The 24,089-nt window shown below is 34.1% G+C and overlaps 1 protein-coding gene across 11 annotated transcripts in view; it reads left to right on the forward strand.

Moving 5' to 3' along the window:
• The window catches only part of CCDC91 (coiled-coil domain containing 91), a 416,368-nt gene that overhangs the window by 174,382 nt on the left and 217,897 nt on the right, over positions 1-24,089 (forward strand). For all 11 annotated transcript variants that reach the window (XR_009521176.1, XM_060024524.1, XM_060024515.1 and 8 more), the window contains one exon: positions 22,416-22,493. Coding sequence is in view for 10 of the 11 variants with exons in the window: in XM_060024524.1 (XP_059880507.1) it covers positions 22,416-22,493 (78 nt within the window). In the remaining variant the exon portion in view is untranslated. The remainder of the gene's footprint in view (positions 1-22,415; positions 22,494-24,089) is intronic.

A 24,089-nucleotide genomic window follows, 5' to 3' on the forward strand; every position in this document is an offset into this window, starting at 1 on the left:
TTTCTTCCAATTTTCATTAAAAGTGAAAGAGAGATGATGTTGAGGAAAACTGGTATTTACTGACTGGCTACTCTGTTCTACAGTATGCTGTGTACTTTATGTGCATCATTTATGTAATTCTTGCACTAATCCTGTGAGGTTATTATTTTCTTTTTACAGATGAGAAAAATTCAAATTTAGCTCTTGGGATTTGAGTGAGGTCTTTCTTTTATGCCCACCATTCTCTGCCTCAAAAAATACTTCATAAACACTTACTTGAATCCATCCTTTACCTAATGCCAACCAGATGCCAATAGACAGAGAAGGCCTACATAGAGTTGAAGGGAAGTTAGAATTATTGTCTCTTCCCTCAAAACGTCAACTCTTAGTTCTCAGCTTTGGTATCAGAAATTGTATCTTTAGTAATTTATTGCGTTGAGTTAGATTTCTAAGATCAACACTTTATATTTTAATATTTTAAAGGTTAATAATTTATTTTTTGAAGTGGGAAGATGTTCGCATAGTTCAAAAATTTTAAAGTACAAAAGGATATAGATAGTGGAAGGTGTCCTTTTCACAATATTTGTTGCCCATTTTCCCTCCCTGATGTCAGCTGATATGAGCAGTTTCCTATATATCTTTCTAAAGATATTTTGGATATATACAAATATACTGTGTTTGTATGTGTATATGTGTACAAATATACACACATATACACATTCATTTTTATCCTTTTTTTAAAGAAGATGAAAGGCATCATGTGCTCTTTCACTTAAGAACATAAATTATTCCATATCAGTATAGTAAGCGTTTCTTTATAATCTGTTGAATGAATGTACTATCATTTATTTAACAAGTTCTCCATGATGAACATTTGAGTGGTTTCTGACCTATTACTTCAATCACTTTGTACATGTATCCTTATGCATTTAGACACTGTTAACTAAATATGGAAAATCTAGGGTTTTTATGATTATTTATTCATTTATATCTAAAGTTATTGCATAGTATAATATCTAAGCACAGGTAATATTTCCATTAAAAATTCTTATTAAAATTATAAATAAACAGTTTAAAAAGTTACACAGTTTTAGATGGCTTGTTAGGAAGAACAGTATACACAGGTCCTGTCCCTGCTCCTGCCATTTTTCTGGCCTCCTAACAGCAACCACTTTCAATTTGTTAGTTAATATTTATGCCCGTATTTCTAAATGACATACTTAGAATATTGCTACTTCTTGATTTTTCAGATTTTGTAAATTTTTACCACCAGTCCACACTTAGAGTTCCTTTATTCTTCCAGTATAGTTATATCATGAATTGGATTAGGTCATTATTCAGTGTTTACATTATAATAGTTACGTAAATACTACTGACTTTTGAATCACATAATATAGACTGATTAATTTTCCCTTCTTGAATAACTTTTTATCTTTTTTTTTTTTTTTTTTGTGGTACGCGGGCCTCTCACTGTTGTGGCCTCTCCCGTTGCGGAGCACAGGCTCCGGACGCACAGGCTCAGCGGCCATGGCTCACAGGCCCAGCCGCTCTGCGGCATGTGGGATCTTCCCAGACCGGGGCACAAACCCGTGTTCCCTGCATTGGCAGGCGGACTCTCAACCACTGCGTCACCAGGGAAGCCAGTAACTTTTTATCTTGAAGTGAATATTGTCTGTTGTGTATTCTTACTCATTGTGATTATTTTCCATTGTAATTTTTTGTGAACTCATATATGTTTGATCTGAATTGAATTCTTGGGCCTGAATTGAGAATTCTTTTTCCTACAGGAGTTTTTTGCTGACTTCTGTTGGGAATTGGGGGTATTAGTTGTACTGATGCTATACTGGTATGCTTTCAGGGTCTCTGTTGTAGTGTAGTTGTCTGATAACTGGCTATTTTTATTTGGTTCTACCCAGGACTTGCTTTTTTGATTGAAATGACTATATATAGACCTTTGTTCTTGAGACAATCTTGAATTTTAAGAATGCTTCCATTATAGAAATTAGGTTTTGGTTCAGTTTTGTTTTATTTTTCTTTTTGCTCTTTAGAAATTTCCCTTACTTCCTGTAAGCCAAGTTGATACTTGTAAACATTAAACTATGTGTTTCATCTAGTAGTGTTTTTACTGGCGGCCCTTTTAAGTATGCAATAATACTGGAAATAAAGTTATTGGACCTACATTTGTCCATTGTTTGGGAACTCTAAGCATCCCTTCAGTGTATAATGTTTGGATCTGGGGAATTTCTTGTATTACTTTTCATGAATTACTTCCCTGTTATTTGGATAATAATGCCTATTATCTCCCCTCTGTAACACCTATTATTTGGGTCCTGGATCCACTGGGTCGATTGCCTTATTATTTCTATTTTCTGTTTTTTTTATTTCCCCTCCCCTCTCTGGTTGATTTTCTTAATTTTATCTTCTCAGTCTTCTATTGATGTTTTCATATGTATCATTACGTTTTGAATTCCCAAGAGCTGTTTTTGTTTTTTTGTTCTTTGAGTGTTCTCTTTTTATAGCAGTTGGATCTTGTTTTATGGATGTTATATCTTCTCTTATTTCTTTGAGGATGTTAGTGTTATTTTTTTTTCCTTATATAAGCTGTTTCTTCTGAGATTTTTTTTTCTGTTACTGTTCTTTGACCTTTGTCTTACATTTAAAGGTGTTCTTTTAAATGACTGGTTATCCATAACTATCTCTTATTTAGGAGTAGGGCACAAAAGGTTGATTGGAAGCTCTGTGCTAGTGACTGGGGCATGATGTACAGTAGCCTCCATTGTAGGATTTTCTGACAAGGCTGTTGATTGTCAGCCCTTTTCCATTGTCAGTGTCTTTATTTTTAAAAAAATTTTATTGGAGTATTGTTGATTTACAATGTTGTGTTAGTTTTAGGTATCTTTAAGAAGGCCTGGCTTCATGGGCGTGCAACTTGTGCATTTGCATAGGGCTCTGTGATTGCTGTTGCCATCTTGAAATTATTAATTTTTGAGCAAGAGCCCTGCATTTTCATTTCATACTGGGGCTTACAAATTATGTGGCTTGTCCTACATTTAGTTCAAGATTTTATTACATTCCCTATAAATAGAGACCCGTTTAGTCTCCTGCCTAGTGTGGCTAATGCAGACTAAATAGAGAAAGATTTCTGAGGCTTAATACTTAAAATGTAAACTTTGACTAATTCTCCTGTTTTCAGTGATGCTCTTGCCCTCATCTGTGCCTGGTGTTCCCAGTTTAGAAACCTTCTGTATCACCCTCTCCAGAGAATAGACTGTCATTCTTCTACTGTAACTGTTGAGGGGCAGCTCTGCAGAGTGGTGGAAAGGGTCTAGAGGTGACTGCTTCTTAAACAGACTTTCTGTCATTCCTCCTGTTCTTAACATCCCCTTTACCTTCACTTCCAGAGTACTTGTTGCTGTCAAATCCAGAGTGTTTGGGGGTTTCTGCAATATTATTGAATTACTTCTCAGCTTTGCATATTGCTTCCTTAAGATTTGGCTTTCTTGGTTTTACTGTTTCAGCCAGTGCATATCCATCTTCTTGCCATCTTCTGTTTTTCAACTCTTTGACTCTTTGATTTTGTAGCCTTGTATTATTACAAACAAAACAAAACAAATGAGAAAAAGAAAATGAAAAAGCCAAAACTCTTTTCAGGTATTTTAGTTGCATTTGGGGTGACAGCAACAGTAAATATTTGTGTATAATCTGCCATTTGTTTTAAAGATCTGCTGTTGTTACTATGATGATGATGACAATGATTGAGATCTGTATTAAATTGCCAATATTCTATTTAAGAGAGATAACCCATTAGATAAATAATAGTTATTATTTTAAACAATTAGGTAAGAAGAAATCCAAAAAAGGCTGTGTTGTGGCATCATTAAGAGAAATATCTTATTGTGTCAATATACTGAGTCTCCTGGGACAAAGAATAGTGAGGCACTTGAGGTTTGTTGGTGAGTAAAGGAAGAAATTCTTTCAAAGAGGGACATTAAAAGTACTGTAACAGATTCTTAGTGCTTATATGACATATTGTGACAAACAAGGTGGGTTAAAATAGCAGAAATTTGTTCTCTCAAAGTTCAGAAGTCTGAAATTAACACTCCCTCTGAAGGTTCTAGCGGAGAGTCTTGCCTTTCCTCTTCCAGCTTTTGATGGCCACTGATATTCCTTGCTTCTGGCAGCAAAACTCCATTTTGTTCTTTTGTCAAATGACCTTTTCCCTGAAACCAATCAGTACTCAATGGTGAAGAGCTGAAAGCTTTTCCTTTAAGATCAGGAACAAGGATGCCCACTCTAACCACTTTTATTCGACATAGTACTGGAAGTCCTAGCCAGAGAAATAAGCAAGAAAAAGAAATAAAAGCCACGCAAATTAGAAAGGAAGTAGTAAAGCTGACAGTATTTGCAGATGGCAGGATACAATATATAGAAAACTAAAGACTCCACCAAAAAACTGTTAGGACTAATAAATGAATTCAGTAGTTATAGGATACAAAATCAATATACAAAAATCTGTTGAACTTTTATACACTAATAAAAATTATCACGAAGAGAAATTAAGAAAATAATCTCATTTACAATTGAATCAAAAAGAATAAAATACCTAGGAGTAAATTTAACCAAAGAGGTGAAAGGACTTTACACTGAAAACTATAAGAAATTAATGAAAGAAACTGAGGAAGACACAAATAAATCGAAAAATATTCTGTGCTCATGGATTAGAACAATTAATATTGTTAAAATGTCCATACTACCCAAAGCAATCTACAGATTCAGTGCAATCCTTATCAAAATTCCAATGGCATTTTTTCACAGAAATAGAAAAAACTATCCTGAAATTTCTATGGAACTACAAAAGACCCTGAAGAGCTAAAGCAATCTTAAGAAAGAAGAACAAAGCTGGAGGCATCTTACCCCCTGATTTCAAATTCTATTACAAAGCTGTAGTGTCAAAACTGTATGTTACTGGCATAAAAGCAGACACATAGATCAGTAGCACAGCACAGAGAATCTAGAACCCACACATATATGACCAATTAATTTATGATGAGGGAGTCAAGAATATACCATGGAGAATGGATTGTCTCTTCAATAAATCGTATTGGGAAAACTGGACAGCCACATGCAAAAGAGTGAAACTGCACCACTCTCTTACACCGTACACAAAAATTAACTGAAAATGTATTAAAGACTGAAATTATAAAACTCCTAGAAGAGAGCATAGGCGGTAAGCTCCTTGGCATTGGGATTGGTGATGATTTTTAGGATCTGACACCAAAAATAAAGGCAAGAAAAGCAAAAATACACAAGTGGGACTATATAAAATTTAAAAACTTCTGCACAGTAAAGGAAATCATTAACAAGATGAAAAGGCAACCTATTGGATGGGAGAAAATATTTGTAAATCATATACTTATTAAGGGGTTAAGATCCAAAATGTATAATATACTTATGCAACTCAATAACAAAAAAAAAAGAAAAGAAAAAAGAAAATTAAAAAAATAGGTAGAAACGTGAATAGATATTTTCCCAAAAAAGACTTAATAATGGCCAACATGTATGTGGAAAGATGCTCAGCATAAATTATCAGGGAAATGCAAATTAAAACCACAGTGAGATACCACCTCATAGCTGTTGGCATGGCTATTATCAAAAAGACAAGAAATAACAAGTGTTTCTGAGGATGCAGAGAAAAGGGAACCCTTATGCACTGTTGGTGGGAATGTAAGTTGGTGCAGCCACTGTGGAAAACAATATGGAGGTTCCTCAAAAAATTAAGAATAGAACTACCATTATGATACAGCAATTCCACTTCTGGGTGTTTATCTGAAGAAAATACAAATACTAACTGAAAAAGATATGTGTACCCCGTGTTCACTGCAGCATTATTTAGAGTAGCCAAGATATGGAAACAACCTATGTGTCCATCAACAGATGAATGGATAAAGAAGATTGGTATATATATGTAAGGGAATATTATTTAGCCATCAAAAGAAGGAAGTCTTACCATGTGTGACAACATGAATGGACCTTGAGGACATTCTGCTAAGTGAAATAAGTCAGACAGAAAGACAAATACTGTATCATCTCACTTATGTGTGGAATTTTAAAAAGAAAACCAAACCAAGCTTATAGATAGAACAGATTGGTGGTTGCCAGAGGCAGTGGGTGGGAAGTGGGCAAAATGGGTGAAGGGGGTCAAAAGGCACAAAATTCCAGCTATGAAATAAGTGAGTCCTGAGGATATAACGTAAAGCATAATAACTATAGGTAAAAATACTGTGTTGCATATTTAAAAGTTCCTAAGAGAATAGATCTCAAAAATTCTCATTACAAGAAAAAAAGTTTGTGACTATGTGTGGTGGTCGATGTTAACTAGACCTATTCTTGTGATCATTTGCAATATATACTAATATTGAATCATTATTTTGTACACCTGAAATTAATATAATGTTATATATCAATTATACCTCAAAAAAAAAAAAGAGGAAACCAATTATTGGATTTAGGGCCCACTGTAAATCCAAGATGATCTCATTTCACAGTCCTTACCTTGATTACAACTACAAAGACTATTTTCTAAATGAAGTTACATTGATAGGTACCAGAAATTAGGAACATGGATATATCTTTTTAAGGACACAATTCAACCCATTAGAGTTTGCCCCCTAGACCTCCCCAAATTCCTGCCCTTCCAAAGTGCAAAATACATTCACCCCATTCCAGCATCCCCAGAAATTTCGGGTCATTTCATCAGCAGCTCTAAGTCCAAAATCTCATCTAAATATCATTAGCTAGAAAATCCCAAGTGTTATCATCTAAATTATATAAACCAGATGTGGCTGAGACTGGATGTGATCTATCCTGGGGCAGAATTCTTCTTCATTGGTACATTTGTCAAACTATAAAACAAGTCATCAACTTCCTAGAATACAGTGGCTGAGCAGGTGTGGGATAGGCATTCCTATTTCAAAAGGGAGAAACTGGAAGTAAAAAAGGGGTCAGCAGATCTAAGCAAGTTTGAAAAACAGAAGGGCAAGGTCTGTGATGTTTTAAGCCCTGAGAATAATTCTCTGTGGCTTGATGCTCCACCCTGTGGACCCAAAGCTCCAGCTTAGTGAGCCTCTGGAACTGTGGCTTTGGCTTGGTCAGTATCTGGGCCTATGACTGCAGCTCATTTGCCCACTGTGCTCATGGCTGTGGCTTGTTCACCCTCTACACTCATGGCTTTGTCACCTTCTGTGTCTGACTCTGCAGGCCTCTGCACCCATGGCTTGAGCTTCTGCATCTGGGCCCATGGCCCTAGCCTCTGTACCCATGGCTCTGCCCTCAGGGTCATCCTCCTGTTTCTTAAAGGTAATGCATGTTTGCAGCCACATAGCACTATCAGCCTGTTTCCTCCTTGTAGAATCCCAGAAATCCAATAGTCTTCTTTCATTCCCTTCCATTTCTGTCTCTTTCAGTCCATCCAGGCTTGCTGGTATAACATTCTTAAAAGCCTTGTGGATCTCCTGTGTAAGTTGAGAGGATTCATGCCATTAGACAGGTGTATTCTCCATAGAGCCTTTCTGTATAATCCCATTTCTTTTCTGTGGCTTCTGCTGGGATAATTGATTGGATCCATGAGTGACATACCTAATCTTTTGAGCAAAAACTTGTCTAGTCACCACCTTTCAGAGCAAATTCACAAAAGTGAGTTTTCTAATTCTAGCATCCGTTGCAATCTGATAGACCGAGAACCTCCCAAATCTTCAAGTGCTGGTACCTTTTTGCTTAATGTATCCTTTCTGAGTTTTTCTCTCTTCCTCTTACATTTTACCATGAGCAGCAAGGAGAAACAAGGCCACACCTTCAATACTCTGTTTAGAAGACTGTCACTAAACGTGGAACTTCATCATATTCTCTGGGATGATAGCTTTCTCTACTATGCTCTTCACTTCCTTTGAGCCCTTACTAGAATCACCTTCAGTGTCCATATTTCTAGCAACCATCTCTTCAAAACAGTCTAGGCTTTTTCTGTCTTGCACCTCAAAATTCTTCCTCTATCCAGTTCCCAAGCCACTTTCACATTTTTAGGTATTTGTTACAGTATCACCCCTGTTCTCAGCACTGAAATCTGTATTAGTTTCCTAAAGCTGCTATTACAGAGTTCCACAAACTCGATGGCTTAAAACAGAAATTTATTCTCTCACAGTTATCGAAGTCAGAAATCTAAAATCAACATGTCGGCAAGCCTGTGCTTCCTCCAAAAGGTTCTAAGGGGAGAATCTTTCCTTGCCACTTTCTGCTTCTGCTGACATCTGATGTTCTTTATCTTGAAGCAGCTGAAGTCCATTTTTTCCTCCATCTTCATATGGCCTTCATCCCTGTATCTCTGTGTCTCAAATCTCACTCTCCTTTCTTATAAGGAAACAAATCTTAAGGCTTGGGGCCCACTCTTCATCCAAGATAATCTTATCTTGGGATACCAAAGACCCTATTTCCAAATAAAACTACATTCACAGATACCAGCGCTCAGGATGTGAATGAACATAGCTTTTTTTGGGGGGTGGTGGTGGTGTCACAATTCAACCCACTACAAGCACCAAAGATGAATCTCAGTGTCTTTTAAAATGTGAAGGCAAATCATAATACTGTGGACAGAAACACTCAGAATATGAAGACAAATGACCAAAACATTAAAAAGTGATTTTTATTAAGCCATTTTTCTTTTCTCAATCAAAATGTTAAGTATTTTGAGAAACAGTGTTGTTAGAAAGTCCCTTTCTGTTACCAGAATTAAAATACAGCCAAACTTTGGAGAGTAGGCTTAAGATGGGAAAAGTCATAAGAAATTAGAAGAATTTTGAAGAGGTTCACATCCTTATTGAATGGGATGATGTTTGTAGATATATACATAAGGCATAAGTCTTTCCCATTAACTGTTGCAAACTGTCTGCTCTTCCCTCTTTTCCTCCCTCCTCCCCATCCCTCCTTCCTTCCTCCCTCCCTCTTTTCCTTCATCTTTTTTTTTTTTCCTCCCCTTCTCCTTTACATTCCTTTCTTTTGTCCTCTGTTTGGCTTGAGTTAGTTTTGAGCATCTGCTTCTCAAGGCACTTTGTCTTTGAAGACTTTAACAATGTCGAAGATAAATAGTAATTTCTTTTAAATCTGGTGCAGAGTGGAGTTCCTGCCTTTCCTCTTAGAGCAAATAATAAGGTGACATTGAAGTAGCAGTGGGAGTAGAGCCAATCCAATCAACAAATTAGCCAGGAATTTAGCCAAAGTTATGCAAGAGACTGTATTCTCAGACTTTGCAGGATTTGGCCTTTATTCTTTAAAAGATTGTAGTTGGTAGAGGAGATGTTGTGCTAATGGAGAAATGATAACGACAACAATAATGACACTGTTATAAACATATCATCTTCTCTTATGAATTTCACTTGAGTAGTTGTTTCCATCTTTAGAACAAGAAATTAGCTGTGGCCTGCTTATTCATGTCTCATTTGCTAACTACTAATTCTTTCTTAAAAGTTTGGTTTAGACATGGACATGACATTGCCATATCTGGGTTTTGTAAGCATATAGAAAATCAATTACTTCTGTGCTGGTGTGAACACATTGTGGGGTTCTTTGCATACCTTCATCATTGTATCTGTTAGAAAACTTCCAGAAGTTTGTTTTGTTATCTTGTTTTTGATTGAGAGGAGGCCACAAAGCTGATGGTTCTAGATCTGTGTGCTGATGAAATCCATGCAGTGTTAAGGTGGCCATTAACGGGATAGGGCCAGAGATGAAAATTAATCCTTTGAAAGATTTTGGAAATCTTACGCTAAAGGGACACACATATTAAGGGTGTCTGTTTCAGTACTGGGTACAGTTTATTATGACACTAATGCTTTATTTCCATATGTAATATTACTTTATACTTTATGGCACTAATGCTTTATTTCCATATGTAATATTACTTTATACTTTTAGGCTGATTCTTTCATGCTTGTGTTATATTTTTTTCCTATTTTATATTTGGCTAAATATTTGAATTAGTCTGTGAAACTAACTTGGTAAGATTTTGAAGAATTCTGTCATGTGGTGTTGTTACTGATTGTATAGGGAAACTAAGAAATGAGATAGAGTGAGGAGGTAAAGATTAAACATTTTTTCAGTGGGAAAGACTTATGCTGTGTCATGCCAGTAAAACGTGCTTTCTTTTAGAAACCAGCTAAGCTTGTTGCAGCTGTCAAATGTGGGGTGAGTGAGAGATGGAGAGGTCGTGTTTTGCTGTTTTTGTTCTGTTTTGATAAAGTAGGTGCCTATGGGATAATCTCATCTACTTTGTGCTTCTCTGACATTTACAATTAGGCCATGTTGGTATGTTGGATTCTTCAGATTTTGGTGGGAGGATTTTATACCATTTCTCAGTCAGAACCTTTCAGTGCATTGGTTAGATGTTATCCCACTACCTGTATTTTGATTTCTTGCCCTGCACATTTCCTTTTGGAATATTTGGAGATGTTTATGGCTGCCTTATCCAATATAGCTGATCAGTTATTTTGTAAGGGATATAATCTTGTGGCTTCAGAGAAAGTGGTAATGAAGTGTGTATTAGGAAACCTTTCTCAATCAAACTATATTAGCTAATTATGTTCTGCTAATTATGTTCCATCTAATTATAGACTTGCTCTTGGCCAAAGAATTTGGAAGGTGAAAAGCAACTGCTTTCTAATGGGTGGAATAGAATGGTTGATTGGACTTTGGATTTCCCTTTCTCCTTCTGTCCCTCCCTCCGTCCATTCTTTCCTTCCTACCTTCCTTCCTTCTCTCTTTTGGTAAAGTACTGTAGTAAGTCATTCCAAATACATCAGCCAGATGTTCACTTTTACCATCTTTGTTGGAGAGGATTCTGCTGCTATGCATGGATTAACTTATTAGAGGTGATTAGTATGGGTTCTACTTGATTTCACAATGACCAACGATAATATAATGTGAATTACAAAATGTTTTTCCCATAAGCTTGGGCTTAAAATTTTTTTTTTGTATGAATTGTGATTCAAATATCTGAATTGAGTTTTGTCATCAATATAGCAATGAAATTTTAAAGTTATTTTTAAAACATTGCTAATTTCTCATTTTCCCATGAAGCATCTATATTTGTTAATTATGTGATTCCTATTGACATACGTATTTATTCAAAGATAATTTTTTAACACCAATCATGTGCAGGCATATTAAAACTATGAGACCTATGTATATTTAATAACTTCGGCAAGAGGTTGGTATTGGAGTGATTGTGGGTAGTAGAGAATTGATTAGAATGTGCTTCTGATGATGTTTGAAAAGCACCTTACACATTTTTGTCAGACCAGAATTTCTGGTTGACAGTAATGAATTGGTGAATGACTATTTCAAGTTTTACCAAAAGTGACCCGTTTATGTCTTGTTTTCATCAGGATTGACTTATGACACGTTAGTTATTTTTATATAGAAAACAAAGGTGTTGAGGAGCAGTTTGGAATATACTCAAATAGTTCAGTCTTTGTCATGATATTTTTCAATAAACATTGGGCTGGCTATCAGAAGATGTGATTTAGGCTTCACCCTGCCCTTATTGATAACTCAGTGATCTTGAACAAACTTAACCTCTCTAGGCCTCAGTTTCCTCATTTGTAAAATGAATACATTGGAATAGCTTACCTTTAAAGTCTCTTCTTGTTTAAAAGTCTGTAGTTTTATTTAAGGTGAGAGCATTTTTCTGAATCTTCCCTTTGTAGTGATAGTTTTGGGTTTGACATTTTGAAAGAAAGCTATCATTGTGGTCAAATTTGGTTTTGACTACTTTGAAGAGAAGTTGTAAGTTTTTGGCTCTATATTCTTGAAATAAGAATTTCAGGCCATGTATGACTATTTGGTTATTCCTGTGTTTTTCTTTTGGTAACTGGGCAGCCTGGGCTGTTACAGTGTGGTTGTATGATTAACATCAGTAACTTTGAAGTAAGCAAAGTGGGTTGATTGATCTAATTTTAGCATACAATATCATAGAATAGCATTAAGAAATTTGGAAGTGTATTTTAGAAATGATTTAATCCAACTCCCTCATTTATTAGAAACGTGCCCAAAGATGTTAATTAATTAATTAATTAATGTGTTTATTAATTTAAATTCTGGGCTTATATCAGAAAAAGAGCATTGATCATAATCTCATTCATTCATTCAACAAACAGATATGTGAACCTATTAAGTAGCCTCCTTTTTGGAGACCAAGTTTTAAATACATTTTTAACATTCTTATTATGATGTTAAATAACTCTCTCCGATGAAGAATGAAACACTCTTCTCACTTCCCAAATGTATTTGGCCTTCAAATCCTTTCCATTCAATCTCTTTTTTATTCAGTTCTTATTTACTGAACAGACAATATATACAAGGCACCATTTGAGATATGTGTATTGAATGGCAAGTGAAATTTCACCTTCCCAAATTGAACTTAATGTTAGACTTTGAAATCTGCCTAGTATCTGTCTTTTCCTAACCTTCTCAAGTGCCATAGTGCTAGAGTGCCATCAGTATCTTCCCCAATATATAAGGGAGACTGGCAATGAAGAATAAGTACAAAACAATAAGTAGTGATAGGAGCAGTGATTAAAAATAAAGCATGACTAGTGGGCAGTGATGAGTGTGCACTGTTTTATACACAGTGGGTCAGGGAACATCCTCTGGTACACTGGTTTTTGAGTAGTATCCAAAGGAAATGAGTGTGGGATATCTGGGGTGAAGAGTGTATCAAGCATCGCGAATAACAAGCTCAATAGCCTTATGGTAAGAATGTGCTTATAACGACTTGAGGAAGGCCAATGACAACAGATAGAGAGACTTAGGTAGAGAGGGGTATAGCTTTGGGCTATGGGAGGGATTATAGAGTTTATTTGCAGTAATGTGGAAGCTACTTAGGAATGTTGATCAGAAGTGTGATATTTCATTATTTAACAGATATTTATTGAGCATCCACACTGTGCCTGCTACTATTTTAGGTGCTGTGGATATTGTGGTGAACGATTCCTGCCATCATAAAACTTACATTCTTTGTGATTGCCCTAAAGTTTTAAAGGACTGTTTTGGCTGCAGTATTGGAGGAAGGGCAGACTCAAAGAGGCAAAGATGTTGGGAAATGATTGTGGTGTGAACTAGAGAAGTAGCAGTGGCAGTGTTGACCAGTGCTCAGACTTTAGATCATGAGATGGAGATATTAGGTTTAAATAAGTAAAATAAATGAACCGATATTTGCAAAGGGTTTAGAACAGTGCCTGGCACACAGTCGTATTATTTCAGATTCTGTTAAAGAAATAAATATAACAGTCAAGCCAGTAGGACTTCTGAGGTATTGCATGTGGATTGTGAGGGAAAAAAGGAGAGAAATTAAAAACGATTTTAGGATTTTTTGTCTGAGCAACTGGAAGTTTGGTGGAGGAAAATAAAAGGTTTGACATTGGACATGTTAACTTTGAGATTTCTTATAGATATATGTGTAAAGACCTTAATAGGCAGCTAGATAAATAAATCTGAGGGTCAGCCATGGCAGGGTTGGATTTATAATTTGAGTTGTACGTTGATAATACTTAAGGTTAATTAGAAGTTGAACAGTTAAAGAAGAGATCTCATCCTCGGGGAACTCCTACATTTCGAGATTGGGGCAATGAAAAGGAGCCAACAGGACAGACTGAGAAGGAGAAGAACCAAGTAAAGAAAATATTTCAAGAACGAAAAGGGGTGGATTTGGCATGGTGATTGGCAGCAGCAGAGGCATAGTTTTTGAATCTTTCAGATTGTCTTACAAAATTAGACTAAGATAAAGGAAAAAAAATCCATAAATACCATCTTCAAAAAGAAAAAAAGAGATGACAGTTGTGTTTATATGAATTCTGGAGCACAAGCTGGTAGAGCTGAACTATTGATAGCAACAAGATGTGCATGTCTCTCACATCTGTGCTTGAGTGATGGAAGGGAGCATAAATGGGATTTAGGGTGGTCCTGAGGGCCTAGAGACCCAAATATTGACACCCCAAGAGAAACAGTTCCCAATCAGAGTAGGGGAGTTAGAAGACAGATCTGAGGACAACAGCTAAAACTGGCTGAGTGCTCTGAGCCCTCATTTCTTTTGGAAATACCGAGAAAGTACCCTTCTTAAAGTACAGAGGTGCATGGTAAGGGGAATGGTAGGGAGTAGTACAGACACTGAAGGAAGGAGAATGTTCAGATACTGGTAAGGGAGGGGTTCAGAGGAAGCAGATATCAGAAAGTACTGGAGAAGTGGCTACCCTGGAAAAATTTTTAATAACCTTATAATAGCAATAGAAGAGGGAGCCCTAGAATCGTGAAGCTGGGAGAGTTCTTCAGGTTAACCTCAACTCCTTATTCAGGAATACCTACGGGTGAACTGGTACGTGGATACGAGAAAAGGATTGTTGTGGAACTGAGTACAACGATGGAAGCATTTGAAGAATAGCATAAATCAGAAGTAGAATGGTTTAGAAATGAGAAAAGAAGAATTAAATAAGAAGATATAGCTGATAGACAAAAAAAAATTAGACATAAAAGAAAAAATTCTAAAATGAAGACTAAGCTTGAAAGAAAAGAAGAGTAAATGTAATACTACAGAAAGAAGAAAATAATAAAGCATGGCAAAAAGAAAAATGAAAACTATCATATAAATGAAGAAAGAATTTGAGAGAAAGGAATAATTATAGAAAACAAGCAAACCCAGTCCAATATGGGTATAACTGGAGTCCCTGAAGAGGAAAACTAAAGAGGTGAAACAGAGCTATATGAAAAATGTAATTCACCCACCTTACAGGAAATAAAAGAAGGCCTATCTTGAAAGTGCACATGTGTACCTGGGAAAATAGACCCCAGTCAATTATGAGATACAATCTAGTGACTTTAAAGAAAGTATCCTTCAAAAGAACACCTTGGAAGTCTGTAACTACAATGACTCTGCTTTTTGGTTTGCTCAGGATCATTCTTATCCTAGTGCAGTTATCCTAGTTATCCTAGTGCAGTTATTAATAGAAACCCTTTTATTCTCAAAAGTGACTCTGGAAGAGAAATTGTATTATCAATCTAAATATAAAATAAAGAAAATTAGATCCATGGCAGACTTTTAAAAAAACACTTCATGCAAAAAAATAATGTAACATAATTAAGATATTCAGAGAAAGAAAATGTGAATCAGGATTTATATACAGCTAACTGATTTTCAATTTTAAAAGCTGCAAGTGGTTCATGGCATTCAAAAAGAGAATGTTATTCTCTTGGTTGTTTATGAGGAATCTTTCACCCCACTGAATTCCAAGAAGTAAAATTATAAAACCAGCATTCTCTGATCAGAATGAAACAAAATTAGAAATGAATAACAAAATCAAAGAAAAACACCTTTCAGCTTAGAAATTAAATTGATACAAACATGCTATTTCTTTCTTGCACCAGTGTGTTTTTTTGTATTAGGATAAAATTTGCATAATATAAAATTCACCATTTAAAATATTTTAAAGTGTAGAGTTTAGTGTTTTTTAGTATAGTCACAATGTTGTTGTATTGTCACTAGTATCTAGTGCCAGATAGTGTCATCACCTCAAGAAGAAGCCCTGCATGCATTAATCAGTTCTTCCCTAGTTCCCTCTCCCCCAGCACCTGGCAATTGCTAATGTACTTGCTGTCTCTAGATTTACCTATTTTGAACATTTCATATAAAATGAAATCATGCAATATGTGGCCATTTGTGTCTAGCTACTTCCACTTAGCATAATGGTTTCAAGGTTCTTCCATGTTAAAGCATGTATCGTTTCATTCCTTTTATGGGTGAATAATATTCCCTTGTATGGATAATACTTCATTTTGTTTATTTATTAGCTGATGAACATTTACATTGTTTTTACTTTTTTTGCTATTATTAATAATGCTGATAGAACATTTGTGTCCAAGGTTTTGTGTGAATGTATACTTTCAGTGCCGTTAGGTATATAACTAGGAGTGAAATTTCTGGGACATTTGGTAATTCTATGTTTAATTGTTTTGAGGAACTGCAAAAATGTTTTTCACTGTGGAAACACCATTTTACATTTCAACCAGCAAGGTGTGAGGGTCTCAGTTTCTCCACCTCCTTGCCAACACTTATTTTCTGTCTATTTAGTTATAGCCATGCTAGTGGATGCCAGTGGTTTTGACTTGAATTTCATAATGGCTAATGATGTTGAACGTTTGTATCTTTGGAGAAATAGCAACTCAAGTTCTTTGCCTATTTTTAAAATTTGGTTGTCTTTTTGTTGCTGAGTTATGAGAGTTGTATACATTCTGGATACCAGACCTTTCTTAGATATATTATTTACACATATTTAGTGGGCTGCTTTTTTGCTTCCTTGATACTGTCCTTTGATGCACAAAGTTTGAAATTTATGTATTTTTAAAATTGTTCACTTGTGCTTATAGTGTCATATTTTTAGAAACTGTTGCCTAATCCAAGGTTACAAAGGTATGCACCTATTTTTCCTACAAGAATTTAATAGTTTTAGCTTTTATATTGAGGAATTTGATTTATTTTGAATTAATATTTATACATATGTGAAGTGGGGTTCCAGATTTATCCTTTTGCATGTGTGTCTAGTTATCCCACCATCATTTGCTGATAAGGTTATTCTCTTGCTATTGAATTGACTTGTTTACTTTTGTCAAAAATCAATTGGTTATAGATGTATGGGCTTATTTTGGGAGTCTCATTTTTATTTTCTACTGGACTCTCTGTACTTATGCCAGCACCACACTGTTTTGGTTACTTCAGCTTTGTGCTAAGTTTTGAAATTGGGAAGTATAAGTCCACCAACTTTGCTCTTCTTTTTCAAGATTATTTTAACTACTCATAATCCCTTGCAATTCTATATGAATTTTAGGATGAGCTTGTCTGATTCTGCAAAATAAAGTCACTGGTATATTTGAATCTACAGATAAATTTTGGGATTAATGACTAAGTCTTCCAATCCAGGAACACAGGAGGTCTTTACATGTTTTAAGACTCTACAATGTTTTGTCGTTTGTAGTGTAAAAAGTTTTATACATCTTTGGTAAAAAAATATTTCTAAGTATTTTATCATTTTTCATACTATTGTAAATGAAATTGTTTTCTTTATTTCATATTTAGTTTGTTCATTGCAAGTATATAGAAATACAACTGATTTTTGTCTTGACCTTGTTTCTTATAACTTTGTTTAACTTATTAGATTTAATAGTGTTTTGTTTATTAGATCTAATAATTTTTTTACAGTTTCCCATGTGTAAAATCATGTCTTCTGAAAATAAGGATAGTTTTACTTCTTCATTTCTGATATAATAATTTCCAAGGATGCCTTTTATTTTTATTTTTCTTGCCTAATGCCCTTGCTAGAATTTCAGTATAATGTTTAATAGAGGTGGCAAGAGTGTACAGCCTTGTCTTGTTCCTGATGTTAGGGGAAAGTTTTTAGTCTGACAATATTATGATGTTAGCTGTGGGTTTTTCACCAATGCCCTTTATCAGGTTGAGGATACTGTATTTTATTCCTAGTTTGTTGAGTATTTTTATAGTGAAAATATGCTTGATCTTGTCACTCTTTTTCTGCATACTGAGATGATCATGTGGGGTTTTATTTCCTTCATTGTTTAAATGTGGTGTATTAAATGGATTGCTTTTTGTATGTTGGACCACCTTTGCATTCCTGAGATAAATTATACTTGATCCTAGGTGTAGTCTTTTTAATATGCTGTTGGATTCTGCTTGCTGCTATTTTTTTGAGGAACTTTTCATCCATATTCATAAAACACATCGCTTTGTCTTTTTTTGTGTTGTCTTTGTGTGGCTTTGGATTAGTGTAATACTGGCCTCATAGAATGAGTTAGAACATATTTCCTCATCTATTTTGGGGAAAAATATGAAAAATATTGATGTTAATCCTTTTAATAAACATTTGTTAGAATTCACCACTGAAGTCATCTGAAAGAAGGGATTTTCTTTGTGCGAAGTTTTTTGATTACTGATTTATTCTCGTTATAAGTCTGTTTGGTTTTCTGTTTCTTCTTGAGTCAATTTTGGTAGTTTACATATTTCTAGGAATTTGTCCATTACAACCTTGTTATCTAATTTATTGGCATACAGTTATTCATAATATTTTCATATGCTCCTTTTTGTTTCTTTAAATTCAGTAGTAAGTCCTTTCCTTCATTCCTGATTTTAATAATTTGAGTCATCTTTTTTTTTTTTCTTGGTCAATCAAGATTTGTCAATATTGTTGACTTTTTTTAAAGAACCAACTTTGGTCCAGTTGATTTTCTCTATTTTTTTCTATTCTTTTATTTATTTTCTTTCTAATCTTTTTATTTCCTTCATTATGCTTGCTTTGGGTTTAGTTTGCTCTTCTTTTTCTAGTTCTTTAAGGTGAAAGGTTAGGTTATTGATTTGAAATTCTTCTTTTTTATATATAGATTTTTAATTTTCCTTGTGATTTCTTCTTTGACTCATTGGTTATTTAGGAATGTGTTAATTTCTACACATTTGTGAATTTTCTCAAGTTTCCCACTATTAATTATTTCAAATTTCATTCCCTTGTGGTCAAAGAGCATACTTTGACTTCAGTATTTAAAAATTTATTAAGACTTGTTTTGTGGCCTACCATATAGTCTATCCTGGAGATTGTTCCATTTCCACTTGAGAATAATGTGTATTCTGTTGTTGTTGGGTAGAGTATTCTATAGTTTTTTGTTTCTTCTAGTTTGTTTATGTGTTATTTAGCCTTCTGTGGTTTCGCTGATCTTTGGTCTAGGGGTTTTGTTCATTATTGAAAAGTAGCAGTAGCAAATGTGATTCTAGTAGCAGCAGGAATAATATCTTATTTTTGTCTTCATTAACAAAATCCTTTCGTACTCATTATCACTTTCAAGTTACTGTATACAGGTTAGTCAATCTTCTGTATTACTAGGCTGAAGATAACTATTATATTTTCATCATCTTTTTGTCCCCAGAGGCTAGCAGAGTCAGGCACATAGTTATTGTTTAAATTAAATATAATGCTTACAAAGAAAATTTGGTATAAACTAATGGCATCTGGGAAAATTTTAGGTGATCAGTAACTGTAAATTTCATGGTACTCTCAGAGTCTACATTTTCTATCTTGAATGATGAATATCACTGAGCATCTCTACATTATGTAAAAATTTCTTATGAAGTACACATTGAATATAATTTCAAATTTTAGTTCTGATATCTAAAATGATTATAGAAATCCATTATGTCAATAATGAGAATTTCAGCGTAATCCAACAAACATTTGTGAACAGCTGCTGTGTTCTAAGGCACTATGCAAAGCACTGGATTGCTGTTCCTTCTATGTGAGAAGATACAGCCATTGACTAAGTGTTTATTTGCAATTATAATAAAATATAATGTCATAGAACATTTTGATCATTTATAAAATGTCTATTAGAAAAAACCTTTTTTATGAATTGCTTAATATAATGTACTCTATGTGTGCCTTAAATGGCACACTAACACTTTTTAATGGTTCATTATTCAGAACATAGTTGTTGAATGATCAAACTTTATAATTGAAATGGTGCATATTCATCTTCAATTTCTAATTACTGAGGTAAAAATAGATTATATTCTCAGTTTCACTTAGTGGATCTAGGTTAATTTGCTTTGCTTTAGACTGATTAACTCTAGAAAGCTTTCTTGACCTTTTTGGTTCTCAGTTTCAATTCTGAACTGATTAGTTGGTAATAGGTATTGTCAAGAGAGAGAAAAAAAGTAAATTAATATTTAATTAGTTAAGTCTGAAAAATGCTGGTTTTAGTAAAGTTCAACAAATTTCTTTACTTGTGGGTTTGTAGGAGGTCTAATATTTTAATATATATTGTTAATTTCCACAATTTGTTTGACCGTGTAACCTGTTTTATATGACTTTGTCATAAATCATTGGTCTTAAGGTATAATATATGCATCCCAAGAACTGCCTAAGATGTTCCACTATGATGTGAAAAGAAAGTGTCAGAAAAATGTTTCTACTTACTTTTTTTTTAATCTTAAAAACTAAGAAAAACAAAAACTATGTTAACATTCAGCATAGAAATTGATGCTTTTGCCCTCCTAGGTCATTTTATGAGACAGTCACATACCATTAGTGAGATAACCTGACCTGAATGGGAGTTCCAACGTGATGAGTTGGTAGTGCTGCCTACATGTGTTTGCTTTTTAGTATAATAGAACGTATGAGCTTGCTTTACCAGGTAATTGGATTTAGCTGCTTTGTTATTTAGTTTTTACTGAAACAACTCTGACAGAAATGGGAAAATGACTTTAAAAAGATTGCTGCCGTGAGCCATAGATTGATAATCATACCAACAAAAATCAGTGTTTATAATAAGTGCCCTTGTTGGTCCTTTATGTTTAGGCTGTTTTGGGAAAGAATGACTTACCTACAGAAAGATACATAAAGTGATATACTGGAAATGGCAATTAGAATTTGATAATGAAATAGAACTTGTGAATAAGTAAGGCATAGTAAATGAGGGGAGCTTATAAATGAGAAAGGGGTGGCAGTAAATGAACAGGAACTGTTGGTGTTATCTTTTCCCTAAATATAGTTCATTTTCTCTCTAAGTCCACTGGGGTGATGGTGCAGTCATTCAGGGTCCCAGGCTGATAGAGGCCCTGCTGCCGTTCGCAGCACGTGACTTTAATTGTCATCTTAGGCATTGACATCAGCAAGCAAATAGGGGGAAAAAGGGAATGTGTGGAGGATTGTGTTGGAGGTTTTGTGGTTCAAGCTTGAAATGGTGTACATCACTTCTACCTACCTGACATTCCTAAAATAAATCCCGCTTGGTTGAGATGTATTATCTTATTTATGTATTGCTAGATTCCATCTGCTAATATTTTATGTGGAATTTTAACTTCTGTTTTCATAAAAGAGATTGCTTCATAATTTTATCTTTACAGATTTTGGTATAAGGGAATATGCTGTCTTAATAAAATATGTAGGGAAGTATTCCTTCTTTTTTTATTCTCTGGAAGATTTTGTGTAAGGTTTCTGTTACTTGTTTCTTAAATGTTTATTAAAATCAACCTGTTAAATCATCTGGGCTTATGGTTTCCTTGGTCGGAAGTTTTATTTTGTTTGGTTTTTAAATTAATACAGGTTCAATTTTTTTAAAACACATATAGGACTCTTCAGAGTTTTTATTTCATCTTCTTTCAGTTTTGTTAAGTTGTGTTTTTTCATAGGAGTTTTTTCATTTCATCTAAAATTTCATATTTATTGCTCTAATATTTAATAATATCTTACTGCTTATTAGAAATATCTGTAGGTTTTGTAATACCCTGAATTCATGCATAATGTTAGAAATTTTTGTTTTCTATTTTTCTTCATCACTCTGTTGTTGCCATCTTGCTACATTTAATTTTTTTCTTCTTTCTTTGGATTATTTGTTAATAGTTCTTCTGTTACATGTATATTTGATCTTTTTACTCTGTCCCATGTCTTTTTAAAGTTTTTTTTTGTATTTTCCATCACTTATTTCTCTTTCTGCTGTAGTTTCTTTTTTTTCCCCCACTGTCTTTTGGTTCTCTCATCCTGCTTTCTGCTGTTTCACCTACTATTTACCTCATCTATTGTGTTGTTAATAATACATTTTTTTCTCACTGTAGAATTTCTGTTTTACAAATCCCGGTTGTCTGAAGAAAATCTCTATCCTATCTGTTTTCTCCATTTCTTCTCTATTTTCTTGAATGTATTATTCATACATATTTTAAACTCGTTGATAAGTAATTTCTGAATCACACATGGGTCTGTTTCTTTTGTCTTTTCTGTTTTCTGTTTCTTTGGTCTCATCTGTTACCATCTCTGATAATTTTGCATTGAAAGCTGTACATTGTGTTTGAAAAATTGGAAAGCCTCTGTGTAGGATGTTAACATTCTCCAAAGAGAGGTAAGCCTCTGCTTTCCTAGGAAGGTAGAATGGGGGGTTGATTACCTTAATCCAGTGGTTCTCAAACTTTATTATGTATTAAACTATTGGCATGTATATGTTACTAGAGAAGTAATGAAAAAAAAAAAGGTTCTGGCTTGTTGAAATAACACAGGACCTCCTGTCTCTAGATCCAGGTCCAGAATTGCCAAATGCCCCAAGGGATAACACCATTGCCATGTGTTACCTTACCTCGCAGCATGGTTTTCCTTTCTCAGTTATTGTTTCCCTTTAATTTCTCATTGCCACAGCCCTCCAGAGTGCTTTTAAACAGAACTTTTTTTTTTAATAGTTTTTCTGTTTGTTTGCAGCTGTGTGCCACAAGCTACTCAATCACTTATAGATACAAAAGTCAATGGTGTGTTGTTATTTTGTCAAAAGAACAAATCATGGCTTAGTTTCTTGCTTTCTTTCAGGAAAAACATAAACAAGAATTGGAAGACATGAGGAAAGCTGGTCATGAAGCCCTCAGCATTATTGTGGATGAATATAAGGTAGCGGTTTGAGAGTCTGTTTTCTTTATTCTTTTAAACTTTGGCAAACTTTAGTAAAAAAAAAATTACACACATAGACATATGCTACACAAATTATAGAATTATAGTGTAGTCTTATTTCGGTATAGAATTCCTTTCAACTGATTAATAAGTGTTCACTGAAAGCATACTTAGTAGATTACAAAGGTAATGCTAGATGTTGCTCTGCATTTGAGAACTTACAGAATATTTGAGAACACAGGATTGAAGTTTGAAAACAAAATACTGTAGAATTAATTGCTAGATTATTAGCTTCTTTGGTCTTTACTCTGGTTCCACCTTTTATAGAAAAAAAAAGTGTGATATAAATCTGAAAATTATTGTCATAGTTTTTTTTCTTAAATTAAATAGATTTGGGTACATTTAAGTAATAATAAAAATTATAATAAATGTCAGTATCAGTGATATATGCAGTATTATTCTGGATAAGCTAAGCCTGCATAAGCTTAATCGTTTAAAGTAAATTGAGAGTTTAATAACAAAATTTTCCCCCCCTAAATTTCACGTTAGATCATTTTTTTCCATCAAGTAATTAAGGAATACATTCTTGTTGAAATCAAATTCAAAAAATTCTCCCCAGAAGTAACCAGTGAGAATGGTGTGATGTGCATCCTTCTAGAGGTTTTTCTTTATATTTACACACACACACACACACACACACACACACACACACGTATACTCATGCTGTAAAATTTTGATTTCCTTTTAGAAAAATGTTGTTCTACTCAATCTGTTGTTTTGTTTCTTGCTATATTTACTTGTCAGTATATATTTTCATGTCAGTATATATAAACTTATCCTATTTTTGTCATTGTTCTATAGTATTCCACAGTGTGTATATATATATATATATATATATGTATATATATGTGTGTATACATATATATACACATATACAAACATATATATGCATATACATACACATATTATACATATATGTGTATATACAAACACACACACCCCATAATTGGTTTAACTATACCTGTATAAATAGGCATTTAGTTTATTTTTTTATTGTTAATTATTACAATAAATGTTTAAAAAATCCTTCTACCATATGTGGAATATAGACAATTTTATTGATTCAGCTTCATTCCTAGACATGATAGAAGTTGATTTCATTTTAATTAGCTGATAATTTAATGTCAAAAAGCTTCCTGTAACAAGTCATTTGGATAAAAGTAGAAAAAGAAGTAGATCAAGAATTTAAGTGAAAAGCACTTTTTTTAAAATTCCAAGGTATTAAAATAATTGGTAGATATGTCTTGGGACACGAAAGGTCATTTTTATAACCACACTAATATAGAAACTTGTGCCATTGTTGAGAAGGTTATTAAAAAATGGCTGGTTTTTACAGCTGTGATTTTTGGCTCTTTTTTCATAATGTGAATTTTTAGTTCTACTAATACAAACCAGCTTTACAGTTGTTGAGTTGGGGAAAAGTATAGGAACTATTTTGGACCATCTTCTTCTTTTCCTAAGGCTAAGGGTTGGAAGAATTAAAATACTGGAATTTACATAATTCTCCTGGCATATTAAGTGATATATTCTTGGATG

The sequence above is a fragment of the Delphinus delphis genome, chromosome 11, assembly GCF_949987515.2.
Source record: "Delphinus delphis chromosome 11, mDelDel1.2, whole genome shotgun sequence".
Lineage (NCBI taxonomy): Eukaryota > Metazoa > Chordata > Mammalia > Artiodactyla > Delphinidae > Delphinus > Delphinus delphis.